Source organism: Bombus huntii, chromosome 6, assembly GCF_024542735.1.
Source record: "Bombus huntii isolate Logan2020A chromosome 6, iyBomHunt1.1, whole genome shotgun sequence".
Taxonomy (NCBI): Eukaryota; Metazoa; Arthropoda; class Insecta; order Hymenoptera; family Apidae; genus Bombus; species Bombus huntii.
Window position 1 is genome coordinate 9063380 of NC_066243.1, and position 15378 is coordinate 9078757.

A 15378-nucleotide genomic window follows, 5' to 3' on the forward strand; every position below is an offset into this window, starting at 1 on the left:
TTTTTTGGTCATTTTGCGAAATTATATCTGGTATACGTACACTTTTTCCTTTTAATAAGCGTAATAATTTCGATTATTTTTTTTTTTTAAATATCTGTCCAAGCTGAACGAATACAAAATTTGACGAGAAATTTTGCTACGGCTAACGTCTTTGTTCTGATATTTTAGATCTAAGGGATGTATCTAGACTTTTGTGACCGATTATATTTTTATACGAGTATATATAATAAGTGGAATGGAATTCTTTTGCTCTTCCCACTCTTTAAATTATTATTAGGAACCTGGCTTCTCGGCATAACTTTGCATGTGATCCGAACAGCAACGAGAACTAGACCTAGACTCGACCGAAGGGGAGAGGAAAACACAAAGAAATCATAGAGGGCAGGGATGGCAAATGAAATTTGCGATGTCGTTCACGTGGCCCATGTTGCATAGAAGCGCTGCAAGATGCTTGAAAATGAAAAGAAACGTAAAATAAAATGTAAAGCAGAGAAAAAGAAGAGCGTAATGAAGAGAGTACATAAGAAAAAATAGATTTTATTCAAAAATTTATTGTGATCTTGCGAGGAGTTTTTTGTTTTTCGTATGTTTTTTTGCATTTTTTTTCGTCTTTTTCCTTTTTTTTTTAATATAAGGAAAGTTGTTCCATTATTTTTTTTTCTATTTCTCTGTTCCTCTGTGCGTCGCTCTCTCGTCACAGTGCGTTCATACAAAACAAAGTGGGCGGTTTGATCGAGCGTCGAATCTTCCATCCGTGACCGCAGAGAGATCGAACAGAGAAAATACAACACGGTAGAAAATGCAACAACACAAGAATTTCGAGCTAAAGTAGTCGTCTTGAAGAAAAAAAAAGAAAAAAAAAATTGATAAAAACACATGTCGAATAAAATGAAACATTTTGCGCACGAATTAAGGAGAAACACAAAGAGGTCAGTCTTGGCTCAGTGGTTCGCTGCTCTCGTGTAAATATTATAAAATCGTAAATAAAACGGTATAATATATATATATTTATATATATATGCATCACCGGCGCCAAGCGCACACTTCGGTGATTTGATTCTTCCTCCGTAATCCTTTTTTTTTTCCTTTTTTTTTTCTTTTTCTAACGTTTTTAAAACTCTTTACATTTACGATCGTGCGAGTTCGTGTATACATATAAAAATCTATATATATATTTATATATAAATAAGACGCGAGCTACGCGTGCGTTGAAACACTAAGTACACGCGAGAAAATTGATCACTGTCCTGTGAACGATGGAAGCAAAATGGAAAAAAAACGTGCGTCGAAACGAACTTCCATAATAGGAATAATAATAATAATAATAATAATAATAATAATAATAATAATAATAATAATAATAATAATAATAATAGTAATAATGATAATAATAAAAAGGCTCAAACGAGGGAACAAAGAGAAACGAATTTCTTTCGTCTCGCCGTGCGTCTGTCGTTCCTTTCCGCGTTACGACACGTCGAAACGGAGTAGCACGCGTGTTCAAACGAGCTTACGAAACGTGGAGAATTACGCGTGAACAAGTAACGTTAACGCGAACCAGCTTTCAATTACACGGAAACATTCGAGACAAAAGGACATCGACGCGGAAAAACGGGTAACGCGTAACGCGTCTTCCGCTTGCGATTTCGCGACCAATTTTTTTCCCGACATTTTCTTTCATGTTTTTTTCCCATTCGGTTTTTCCTCTTCTTTCTTTCTTTTCCTTCTTTTTTTTTTTTTGTTTTCTTTCGCTAGAACGTGAGCGACTATTTTTCAAGCAAAACTCGCATAGTTTTCAACGCACCGCGGCACGATCCTAAGTGTACATATGCACATCCGTAATGTATTGCACCTGCATCAGCGTCCGCATCGAAAATTTTAAAGCTAAATTTTGAAAGCGAGATCTCGTGTGTCGAAGTGGGTGTGTGGTGATCGTGGTGGCATTGGTGATAGTCTTTGTGCACCAAAAAAAAAAAAAAAAAAAATTTAATCGCTGGTACGCCGGTTATAAATTAATAATACGTATAAAACCGAGATTTCGTGTAAAGGTGTGTCTCGTTCTCTCTCTAGATATATAAAAAAAGAAAAGAAAAGTGAAAAACAAAACGAACGCGAACAGAAGTATACGAGTTATCTGCGTAAAAACTAGAGAGGAATTAAAAGAGGAAAGAGAGGCGTTCCAGGTCGCGTCATCCTGTCGCGAGGCTTGGCCCCGTCTGCGGGGCCGTGAGCCCTGAGTCTTATAAAGGGAGAGAAGAAACAATAATTTACATTAATCGTTATATAGGTAATAATATATAAAGCTTATAACCTAATCTATGTTGAGCATTCAGTGGACGACACGGGATGACGCGGCCCAACGCGGCCTCTCTTCGGCTCTACGTCTTGAAAGCACACAACCGAGATTAGATTTCAAAGAGACGAGAACAAAAAAAAAAGAAAAAAATACGTAGTAAGAAAAAATTACAAAATTACAATAGTAATAGTAATAAAAAAAAAAAAGGAGATAAAACAAAATTGGAGAAACACAGATCGCCTTGTTCTTCCCATTTAGTGTATACAGACGTGAAACGTTTGCGTTCTCTGTCGCGAAGAAAACGTTGCGACCCGTATCCGCGATTCGATTCTTCTTTCTCTCCATGTTTGTTCATCCTCGCTCTCTTTCGCATTCTTTTCGAGTCCGTATATATTTACTCTTCTCTCACACTCTCTCCTCTCTCGATGAAACGTGCAACAAGTGATAAATATAAAAGACAAAAAATAAAATGACAAATAATAAATGCATCGTAGCGGTAGGCAGCAGTAACAGTTATTTAACAAGGTTGGTCGGTGCAAAAGAGCGGCCGGACGACGTCGGCTATCGCGAAATAGTTATTCGATCGACGTCGGGACGACGCGCGTCGTTTTCTTTCTCTTCTATCCGTTCCCTATCCGCGATATTTGCCAGCGATAAAGGCAAGCAAGAACGTTTCACGATTCCTCTGGTTCGATTCGGTAAAAAACCGGCCGACTGTCGGCCATTCTACGCGTAGTATACTTACACACGCGAGAAAAGACCAGATAATCCACGAACCCGATTACTCGTCGTGCATACTGTACACATTAGAATAGAAAAGTCGCTTATAAATAAACATTATCGTAACATCGTATACGTCGACGCTTATCGTGCACGACGATACCATCTCGTGGATCATCCGATCGTGTGCATATACACGCTTTCATGATTGTTCTCCGCGCTCCCGTCTTCCATTCTCTTCTTTTTTGTATTTTGTCTCTTTATCTCGCTATAGTGAATCGATATCACAGTACTTCCCCTCCGCCCTCTTTCTTTTCCTCTTGCTTTTACGTTTTTTCGTTCTTCTTCTACTCGTCTTCTTCTCTTTTTTTTTTCTTTTTCTGTGCTTTTTTTGTTTTTCGTCGTTTCTTTACTTCATCCGCGCTCTGACGACGCTCGTCGGAGTGTTTCGTCGATCGAAATGGCACCACACAAGGTTCTGACGTCGTCCAACCACCCGAACCAGTTTCGCAGCAGTTCGCAACGAGTTCTGCGACCGGCACGTATACACGGAACTTAAAAGTAAAAATATAACGCGTCCCTGTCGTCTCGGGCCAGATCAGCTGGCTATCGCGCTTCGTTTTCTTTTTTTGCAAAAAAGTACATTCGCGAAAAGGTATAAAATATTTTATATATATAATATATATATAAAAGGATTAAACAGAGTTAAAAATCAATCGGATTTCTTTCGTCCCTGCGACACGCTATAAATACATATATGTATATATCACACGGCCGATTTTGTGACTGCGAGATTAGAGAATAATAAGCATAAGCACTAGTAGTCGGAATTATTTCGATAAAGAATAATCCGTATAAAAAAGAAAGAAGTATTACAAAAAGAGGACGTAAGGAAACGTCTTAACAATGTCGGACATTGAGGATCAAAGAACGTTCCGTACAGTCGACGGGCGTCGCGAAAAAAAAGAAAAAAAACGGAGAAAAGTACGGCAAAAAGTGTGGAAGGGTGACAGCAAAAAAGAAAAGGAAAATCTCTATTTAGAAAAAGAAAGGAAAGAACGATACCAACCACTGCACCGTATGCAAAAATCTCTCGCGATAGAAACTTAATAATAATTAATTAACAGCGATAATAATAAGATACGAGATGATATATCGTTATGTTGAATACGACGAGTTAGAACAGATGGTAAACAAAAACAAAAAAAGAAAATATTCGTTCGTATCTACACTTTTTTTTTTACAATAATTAGTCGTCTTTCTCTTTTTCCTTTTCTCGTCTCTTCCTATTCTCTACCTCCAACTCTGTTTCGACAAACATACTAAAACGAGTATCTTTTTCTATTCGAAAACAATCTTTCCTGGCCTGACGATATATTCTTTCGCCCTGCGAAAAACAAAAAGAAAAAATAATTAAACGGTCAGCCACGCCCGAAAGGATCTTAATCCCATTTGCACGAACAATTTTTTTGCTTTTTTATTATCGTGTTCTCGACGAAATAGAGAAAAAACACGCGTAAGATGCGTTAAAAATATGGTTGAAAAAAGATTCCCGTTTGAAGAATTCGATCGAGTTTTTACGTGAAACCTAATAATCCAATCGCGTTGCGTGCAGAACCGTGATTCGTGTTTCGTGTAAGAAACGACATAATAAGCAAAAAAAAAAATCAAATTTCGGAGTTATACGAAACGAAAACCTAAAGAGAAATTGGAACAGCGTCAATTAAGACGTTCGACACGATTGTTTAATGACCGTATTCAATGAGCGATTTTCTTTCGATATAGTGTGGTCACATTTTATTCGTCGATCGACAAACACCTAATAAACCAATTATTATTTCACTGGCGAATAATATTTCGCTCGTCCACGTGAAATCGCTCTGTCGTTCTGTCGCGAAACGGAAAGATTGAATTATTGTTTTCACGCGCGGCACGTATTTTTCGACGAGCGAAAATTTAACCGAAAAAAAAAGAAAATATAAATGACCGATGAATAAAAAAAAAAAAAGAAAAAAGAGAAGAGAGAAACAAGATTTGCAGTTGACGCTCGAAAGTTTTCACGATTATTAGTTGTTTCCGTTTAAATCTTAAATGATGTCGATCAGTTGCAGTCGCAAGATATTTCGGAACTTTGAAACGATCTGTAGAAAGTTTAATAAGATTTTCAGGAAGGCATAAGGATGTCGGCAAACGACGCGATTTTCTATCGAATTTAAGCACCCCGAGAACTCGGCGATTTGAATCGCGAAATGAGGAACGTCGTGAGATCAGTCCCGCTAAAATCGCACAAGGGAAGAGGGACGAGCGAATCTAAAAAAGATCGGGATGTCGACACGATCGACTGTCCCGTGAAATTTTAGTATGTCGTAACAATCATAATACTCTTGAATCACGGAGAATTCCTCATGTTTTCTGAAGAACCTACTCCTTCGTTTTGATCTTTTTCCTTATGTTCTTGTTCGTTTTCTTTTTCAACGCGCAAGCAACAACTAAGGAAAGAAGTTAATAGAGAGCAACGAGGATAATAATAATATCATTAGAAAAAAAAATAATAAAGAAAAAGTACGATTAAAAGTGATTATCAGCGAACGATCACAGCGTCGTCGATTTCTAACTCCCGATTTCTAGCGCTCCCGCGCGTCTTTTTTCTTTTTGTTTTTTCCTTTTCTCGCTAACCTATTTTTGTAAACGCGATATAAGTAGATCTTTAATAATTTAATGAGTCGATTAACGTGACGCCTGACGACACGATCACTTCATTCATTCGCTTCTTTCTTTTCTTTTCTTTTCTTTTCCTTTAAACTCTCGTCTTTCACCCTTTTCCTTTTTTCTCTCCTCTTTTCTTTTCCCTTCCTCCTCTTTCCTTTCGGTTCCACTCATCTTTCTTTATTCTTGCTCCTTCCACCTTTAGTACTGTATCAGAGTATCGATAATTGCAGTTCTCAATATAATTATTAATATACCATCCTAAAATACGGTCAAATCACTGCCGCGAGCAGCAATTCCGAGGCACTACAAACAGGCCACAGAGAATATGGCCGCACAATTATTCATCTTCAAATCATCTCTGTGTCTAAATGATAAAAGACTAACTGTAGAACGCCTAATATACGTATAATCGTAATCATATACTTATGCATCTCGTCATCTATAGGTATAGATCATTATAATATATATATATAATATATATATAATATATATATATAATGTACAATAATTAGAGAGATCACACGTCTTAATATAGAAATTTAAAAGACTATTCTCTAGTACGTTGAAATTTCCTCAATATTTTGTGTGTGTTCCTTTTGTGTTCGTGTATGTATTTCTCTCCCCATTTCGTATCGTTTTCCTCTTAAGTATTGCCACGAAACATTCTTCCTGTTTTACTTCCGTTCTTGTTATTATCCGTTCGTTACCTTCTGTTCACCGGCTGATGTGATGATAATTGCGTTATTATTATAATTATAATTATTATTATTACTAGTAATTATTATTAGTGTTATTATTAATATTATTATTATTAAGTTCCGGATGAGCGGACTTCACGAGGGTCCTACGAAAGTCTTTTTTATTCCTCTTCTTTTTCCCCCCACGGATTTTACTCCTCTTTCTCTCTTTTTATCTCTCTCTCTCTCTCTCTCTCTCTCTCATACACACTCTCTCTCGTGCTCTACTCTATCGACTACCCTACTTACACTACTTCTACGGTGTCTCAGCCTTCTTCCACGTTCCCTCCTCTTTCGCGTTTTTTTTTTCTTCTTTTGCTTTGTGTCGCTTACCTAGTGTTACGTTCAGCACCAATCTGATTTTAAAACCGATTCAAAATATCATCATTATAGTTAATAGAATAATATAACCTGTCGTATAAATATACATTCAAATATTACTATAGTATACAAGAGTCGTACCCTCCCCTCGCGCAACTATCGTCATCGTCAACTTGTCGTACCCCGAAAAGCTATGGCTCAGCACTCTGGGGGGATACGCCGTCCTCGTAAATCCTACCTAATCTCTCTTCTTCCCATTTCACATTTTCACTCACCCTTCTCTTTCATCCATACGTCTATCCCCTCCTTTCCTTTTTTTTCCTTTTTTGGCCCTCTCACCTTCCTGCTCTTTCTCTTTCTCCGCATCTTCTCCTTCCTCCTTCGTTTCGCCTTTTTTTTCTCTCTCTCCTATTTCTCTCATCCTTTAGCGATTCTACCCACTCGTACACTCTCCGTCCCTCTTCGTTCTACCCTCGATTTTGCTCACGCATTCGCAACACTTTCTCTCTCCTTTCTTCTCATTCACACACGGATCCACGCAGCGTCCGCGCAGCCAAGCATGCACTCTCTTGCTCGCTCTTTTTCGCGTCATTTCAACATTTTTTTTTTTTTTGCTCTTCCTCCACTCGTTTTTGTTTGTTCGTCGGAGTGAACGGCTTTACATATTTACAGGCATTCTTCTCGTGGTCGTGTATTCACCTCCCTCTCGAGGCAACGTATCTTCCTCCCATCACCTATATCTCTTTCTTTTCCTTCTTCTCCCTTTCCCTTTTCTCTTTCATTTTGTTCTTTTTGTTTCATTTAAACATAGGCAAGTTAGATATCGTATCACAATCGTTATCAATTTTTTTTTGTTTTGTTTGCTTCTAATCTGGTCGTCGAATCGAACATCCTCAAACCCGTGTGTGTTAGCCGAAACACGTCTCGATTACGAGTTTCGCTTTACGTATACTTGTTGCTTGTGTGTCTGTCTGCCTCTGGGTTTGTGTATGCGTGTGTTTGTATGTGTGTGTGTGTGTGTGTGTGTAAGCGGTGTGACGAACGACACCTCGGACGGCCTGCCTGCCTGCGCGCGGAACCACCGAACTCTCTCGAGCTATTCGCTTATCGACGAAAAAAACGCGAGAAGGTACGTCGTTAATTCATTAATATATAAAAAATACGTATGGGGGGGGGAATAGACGAGATTCTTCGTTGGTTGAGTCACCATTTTTCTGGCGCCAGTGATCAGCTCGACGATGAACGACACAACGACTCTCGCCTTCCTGCACGATCCAAACCTCTGTATCTCCGCGAACCCCTTTCTATAATCGCGTAGCTCGTTTGTTCGTGACTCGGTTCGTGTCAGTTAACACAGTCCCTTACTCTTATTTCCATCTTGCGTTTAGAACGCAATCGCGTAGAACATCAGTGGTAGATGCACGGTCTCGGTCGGTTGCTTCCCGTGAATCGCGGTATATTCGTCAGGTAACGATGATCAGTGATCGAAAAGAAGAACAAGTTGCCATTGTGAGGTTGTGGTTGCTGACGAGCTTCGCGATTACTTACGATTGGTTCGCGTAACGAAGGATAGCAGGTTGGGACCGCACAAGTAGAAACGGACCACACTAGTCGGACGAGGGTACAGTCTATTGGTAATAAGAGTAAACGCGTTCAACGATCGACGTACGCGAACGTGTTGTACCGAAACGTACGCGCACACGTATACACACACGCGGACAGTCCGTTTCTCGACTCGAAATCGAACTACAGAAACGAAGAGAGACGATAGATCGAAGAGCTAAGAACGAGTCGCGGTGTCGATCACCGTCGAGCTGAGGACTAGCTGGCGACGCGTTCCGAGGCTGTGCGAAGCAATGGAACGAGGAAAGTAAGCGAACTGCGAAACGAAAAGAAAGAGCCTAGTAAATGCACGATAAATGTCACGGGTAGTGTTGCTGGATCGGCTGGCTGCATCGGTGCGACGCGGCACTCGACGTCGTTGAAGCGGCGGCGGCGGCGGCGACGGCGTCGGTTTGTAACGCGTGACCGAAGCATCGCTGAAATCTCAGCGGTATTCCTGCTTGCTAGTAGGCGGCAGGATGGACGGTTAGTCACTGCGGCGGCAGACCGGTCGGTGGTTTGAATTCGCCGGCAACGGATACCCCGTTCGCCTGGGCCGGGAATTGTGCCGTCGACACTGGCGGTTGATGATTGAACGCGGGCGCGTAACATTGCGGGAAATAGAGCTCCGGCTTCACCACCGTCGGCGTAAGACCTCTAGGTACAGGGACAGGGCCTAAACCAGCCGGTGTACCGGGTGGTTTCGAGTCGCTGCTCGAGTTCCTACGCACCTTGGCCGCGTGCGGATTCATATGGTTGTCGATGTGCTTCTTCACCTCTGGCTCGGTGGCGAAACGCCGCCTGCAGTTTGGCATCGGACAGCAAAACGGCCGGTCACCCTGATGGGTGCGCGTGTGCTGATCCAGTATCGCCTTCTGACGGAAATCTTTGCCGCACTGTTGACACTTGTACGGCTTCTCGCCGGTATGAATGCGCAAATGTTGATTCAGGATGGTACGTTGACGGAAGTTGCGGCCGCAATAAACGCAGCCGTACGGCTTTTCGTTCGTGTGAATGCGAAGGTGTTGGGTCAAGTGCGATTGTTGCCTGAACCTTTTGCCGCACTCCGGGCAAGGATACGGTCGCGATTCGATGTGTATGCAGCCGTGCTGCAGCAGCGTCGATTTTTGCTTAAATTCCTTCTGACAGATCGGACATCGCACGTACAACGGCATCCCCGCGGAGCGGCCGTGCTGTATCACGTCCGGTAAACAGCTCTTACTACCGCCCTGTTGCTTGATATACTGCAGAGCACCGAAGCTACCTGCGCCGCCGGCACCGAAAACCGCGTGATTCCCGCCCTTCGGGTCCTTGAAGTAAGCGGGATACTGGATGGAATTCGCGTCCGGCGCCGGACTGAACGCGCCCGACTGTGTGTCCGTGTCGCCGAACGTCGATGCCACCTCCTCCTTGCCCTCCTCCGGTGGAAATGGAACATCCTGCGGCCAGAGTGTTGGCGTCATTCCATTCTTGAAGATCAGATGCGGACTCACGTCTGTAACAGACACGAGAACCAAGTTTATGCTCCGCGTTCTCCAGACGATCGGACTGTGCGGAGGAATTCTACTTTTTGTTAGAAGCCCGGACTACGGTACCACGCGACCACTGAAGAAACAGACAGACTAACTACGAGTGCCCGCCAAGTGGAAAGAACACGTTACGCTGTAATCGAAATGCCACGGCGAATACACCATCGCAACCCACGCAAGCTACAACGTCCTTTCTTCGGTTTCTAATCGAGTTGTTAATGTTAATAAAGCAGCGCGAGATCCATGTGCTCCGTTTGACCGATCAAAGGTGGACACCAAGTCCTAGGTCCACCTCCTTCACCATCGCGAGAAGACGCGTTTCAACAGCAGGGAGGCTCTAGCCAAAGGGATGGTTAGATGGCGTTATCGTAAACGTAGATGCGGCATTAGACAGATTTCATCCGTATTTTGTTAAACCATGGCCAATTCGAATCGATGAAGAGAGAGACTTGCAGAGGGCAGAAAGGGTATATATGAAAGTAGATTAGGCGAGGATACATTGGTCTGTTAGGGGGAAGAGGCTCCTCTATCTCACAGCTCACCAGCACTCTCGCGTCCAGCTCAACCGTTCTCATTCTTCGGTTGGCCTTTGGCGGCAACGAGGCCGATGTTTCGATCGATTTTACTCGATGAATTCACGAGGAAAACTGCGAAACGAGCAAACGTACGCGATCGCGTCTGTCCGCTAGGAACCGAGACACAGGAAAGGAGACAAAGAGAAAGGGTTAAGCGGAGAAACCATATGGATTAAAGAAAACGCCAAAAGAACGAAGAAAATCATACGAAGGTGATATCGGGTTAGTGAAGAGAGAAATCGCGATCGAACGAATGGAAAAGAAAAGAAAAATGGTAAATGGAAAAGACGGATGACGGCGAATGAATAAAGGTGATGACGACATTATGATTGCGATAGTATCGTAACGTTACATATATATATATATGTATGTATATATATGTATATATATACATATTCATGTATACGCATATATATATATATATATATATATATATATATATATATATATATAGATAGATATATATATGCATATATAAATATTAATATAAATGATGATGAACGATGAAGAGATGAGACGATGGTAGCGGCGGTGGCGGTGGTGATAGCAACAGTAAGAACCGGTGAATGGGTCAGTGTGGTGGACGCCCTCTGGGAGTCTGGGAGGCAGAGAGAAATGCTCGCCTTGGTGTGTGCGGACGTGCTGATTCAGGATCGCCTTCTGACGGAAGTGTTTTCCGCACTCCGGACATTGGTATGGCTTCTCACCCGAGTGGATGCGCAGATGCTGGTTGAGGATCGCACGCTGCCGGAACGTACGCTCGCAGTACACGCAAGCATACGGCTTCTCGTTCGCGTGTATGCGCAGGTGCTGCGTTAGATGCGATTGTTGCCTGAACCGCTTCCCGCATTCTGGACACCCGTATGGCCGACTGTCCGTATGGATCCGCTCGTGTTGAAGCAGCGTCGACTTCTGCTTAAAATCTTTCCCGCACGTCAGACACTTGAACAAACGTAGATCGCTGTTCGCCCCTTTCCCGGACTTGCCGCTCTGTTGCACGATATCCGGCAACCCAGTCGCCATGTTTGGCGCCCCGGGACTTGCGTATTGGTGAGCATCCAAACTGGGTCCGCCGTCACCCTGGCCGAGGGACGTCAGCATGACGCCTGGTTGCTTGAGATAGTGTAACGCGGAGAAGCCACCGGGGGTGAGCATGTGCGGGGGTACCGACGGCGACGGATGCGGCCTGGCATCCTTGAAATAGTGCTGTGGATATTGCTGCAACTCTCCAGCGCCGGGGAAGCAATCACTGCGATCCACCTCGTGAGGCGTTAGTTGTTGTTGAGGCGAGTGATCCTGTTGTTGCGTCTGCTGTTGTTGTTGTTGCTGCTGTTGCTGCTGAACTTGTTGTTGTTGCTGCTGCTGCTGCTGCTGAACTTGCTGTTGCGTCTGTTGTTGTTGTTGTTGCTGCTGCTGCTGTTGTTGTTGTTGCTGCTGAGAGGTGGCTTGATTCGATTGTATATCGTCGTCAGGTGGGGTTAAGGCTTGAGGCTCAGGCGGTGCCGAGGGGTACGGTGAGGGCACGGGAGAGGCCAACGAAGGCGGGGGACCGCTTTCTCCCTCGACAGGAGGACCACAGGCCTGCTGTGGACTGCCGGACGAGGAGGAGCCCTGCTGTTGCTGTTGTTGCTGTTGCTGCGGGTACAGTCCCCCGTCCTGGAGAGATCCCGGCCCGGGGCCCCATTGCCCCTGGGGTCTCTCCATGTTGTCCTTGTATAATACGTAGGGCGCGCCAGTATCTGGAATCAGACAAGTCGAACGAACCTTTATCGATGCGTGCTCGTGAAAAGTAACAAGCGTCCGTTTTACTTTTGTCGTTGTGCTCTCTAACGGGAGTTCGTTCCGAGGGGATTGCTAATTAAACGTTTTTTGGTTCCTTGATTGTAACAGTTGATCGTAAAATACCTCTAATATTATTACAACAAAGAGATTAGTAAGATTCTTTCGTTTAATTACCAAGCAGTAAAGGGAGAGACGCTCGACGTACGTAAAAGGTGTACGCGTAATCCTATTAATTTCTCAACGTTAACGACCCGGTATATTAGATCAGTAACGGAAGCGTGGCCATATTCTTAACACGCGCCATGGCTGGTTACTAGCAACGAATGTGTGGTATTCGATTCGTCACGCTCGTAAAATTTCAACCCGAGACGATCGCTTTATATGTAGTACGCGGCAAAGTGGAAACACCCTCCCTCTGCCTCTAATTAAGAATCGTTCGGACGTTTCGCGCGCGGCCAAGTCGATTTGTTCGCGAAGAAACTGCCTGGTTCACGAGCAACCCTGCTTTATCGCGTCGCATTTAATCAGTCCACGATCTGTACGCAGTTAAACTCGCGTTTCTTCACCGCGTGTTCGGCAAACAACTTTTAGAGAGAGCAAAGCGAAACATTGTATCAGAGATCGACGGTGTGTGCACACTTTCTAGCACGTCGAATCGACCACGTTCCTGGTCACGCATGGTCAGATACGTCCGGTTCGAGCTTCGCAAGTTCAACGGCTGTTATGCAGGTCGGATGCACGCGGGGATACACGTCCGCGCGAATGATTTATGAAGTGTTCCACTGTATCTGCGATGTCGAATCTCCCTACCCTTCTGTGCGCGCAAAAAACTCTGCCGTCTCCGCTGTACGTATCTCTCTCCGTCGTTTCTTCGCGCCAACGAGAGTATTCCATCCTTCTCGCCTCGTGGGCGTCGCTAGTTTTCGAATACACCGGGAAAAAGAGCGAGTGTATCGATAGTTTACGCGGAATACGAGAAATGACAAACGAACTGTATGGAAATAGAAAAGCTCTGGATCTATCGTCCGAACGAACGAAGCTGTTTAGTGAAAAGTAGATAAACGAAAGAAAATTGCTAGATCAGCTCTTACATCATTCTATAGCGTCACATACGTGTGATTGACTACGATTCCCAGAGATACATGCTATAACAAACGATAAAGTTGATCTAAGGTTAGCTTAGAATTTGCCTGCTCTGTCTACTTATTCTCTCTAATTCTACCAACTTTACTTCTGCTCGATCAACCTATGCATGCCGTTCTACTATCTTTCTTAAGAAATTTCAAAGTACATGAACTACCAAAGTAATTTCGAATTCAAGTCCAATCATCTCTCGATCAAAACTAAGTTTCTATCCCTTCTCGGCGGGGAAAAAAAATAAAGTAGCGATCGTAGAGGGGACAAGAGGGGTAAGGGCTCTGTCCGTGGAAGGAAGAGCGAGGCAGAGGTTATAATCGTGGCCCCGTAAATGGCATCGCGGCGGGCGACACGCGTCCGCTGCAATCGCGGCTATCACGTACAGTCGCATTACAAGGAGGAAAACAACGGTTCCGCGGCACATCTCGCGATTATGGAATTCGCATTATGCAACGTTACACAAAGTGTGTGTCCGTTTTATCGGATTAATTACCTCGCTCTTTATTCCATTCTTTCGTTTATCCGCGCGGCCGTGCTAACGCCGCCCGCTTCTACCATACGCGGATGCTACTCGCGCGCCTCTTTCAGCCCGTCTTTTGTTTTTGCGTCGGGGATGACGCATCGACGGATTATCTTCGCTGCTCGGGTCCGTTTATTAATATCGAGCCACGCTTTCTTGCGTACACGGCCTCTCTCCTCCTTCTCCCTCTCCCTTTCTCCACTCACGTTTATTCGTGTCTTTTCTTTTCCTTCACTTTTTTTTTCTTCGTCGCTTTTTTTCGTCGTTCCCCTGTCCGCCCCTGGTCCCACGCGATCAAAAGGAAAGACACACGTATCGCCGTAGCACCAGTGGCTTTTGTTGCTCGTTCCCGGACGATACGTTTCAGCGGCGGTGACAAGTGTTATTGAACCTCCCAGCGGAAAAAGATACGACGTCGCGCGGACAGCCAGACCGCGAGCGCTAATTGTTGCAATAACGTCGCGGGAAACGAACTGCCGGCGTATTACAAGAATTTTCAACGAGCCTCGCTGCGAATGCCTGAGATTTTAGGAAAGATGAATTCGAACGTGAAACTTGGGCGAGCCGTTTGAAATGCCACCCGATAGAATTTGATATGGAAAGACGTTGGAAAGATTCTTATCGACAGGCCACTCTACACTCTGCAAGCTTTATTCGATATTCAATTTCGAATGAAAATATTTTACGCGGGACGTGTACGTATCTAAAGGTAACGAGAATTATATTTTACGAACGTTAAAGGGTATCATCGTCGATCCATGACGACTTGGCCATTAACGTGGAATCGTGGCCGATTCCACGGATCCAGCGATTAATCCAAATTGTACGTGCAACCATGCTTTCTCTGTCTTTCCGTCTCTATCTGAAAACGATGCCTTTTTCCCTGGGCGCAAATGAAAGGAACGAGTTTGCCGCTGTTCATCACGCTCGATTGTTATATATGTCTTCTGATACGGCTGCTTGGCAGCTGATGTACGCTCGCGATCACGGAATCTGCTGCTCGAGGATCGATCTGATTTATGTTTGAACGCCGAGGAATGCCTCGAAAGCTGGAAAACGTTGCTACGTTCGAGCGATATTTTGGCAAGGAAATTTTAATTTCGATGCATTCTCTCAGTCACGTCAATGCGAAGAATCGTTTTAATTCGGCATAGAAAAATGAAGCGTTACGAAACGTTCGTTAAATTCGATCAGGTTTTCAGATTTAATGGATCATTCGTCAAGTAACATTATATCAAACGAACGAGTCTGATTTTCCATACCTCGCACCTTTTTAATCATGTTTTCGATCCCGTAAAACGCCACGGCGATTTAATCCATCCCCTCTATCCTATCAAATATTCACCTCAAACGGTGCGCCATTTTCGCACGGATTTACCTCGTAAACATATGTATATAAAGTCCTCCTCCGCGCTGTTACGTAGTCTCCATTTAGTCTCGCTCGAGTTTC

The 15378-nt window shown here is 43.8% G+C and overlaps 1 protein-coding gene across 2 annotated transcripts in view; it reads right to left on the minus strand.

The window, feature by feature from the left end:
• Positions 1–521: 521 nt before the first annotated feature.
• The window catches only part of LOC126867036 (zinc finger protein 768-like), a 35646-nt gene continuing 20789 nt past the window's right edge, over positions 522–15378 (minus strand). Inside the window, exons 2-3 of one of the 2 annotated variants that reach the window (XM_050621135.1) lie at positions 11197–12228; positions 522–9880 (exon numbers count right to left, since the gene is read on the minus strand). In XM_050621135.1, coding sequence (XP_050477092.1) covers positions 8877–9880; positions 11197–12228 — 2036 coding nt within the window. In that variant the 3' untranslated portion in view covers positions 522–8876. Of the gene's footprint in view, positions 9881–11112; positions 12229–15378 lie in introns of both variants that reach the window. The other variant, XM_050621134.1, reaches the window with a different exon arrangement.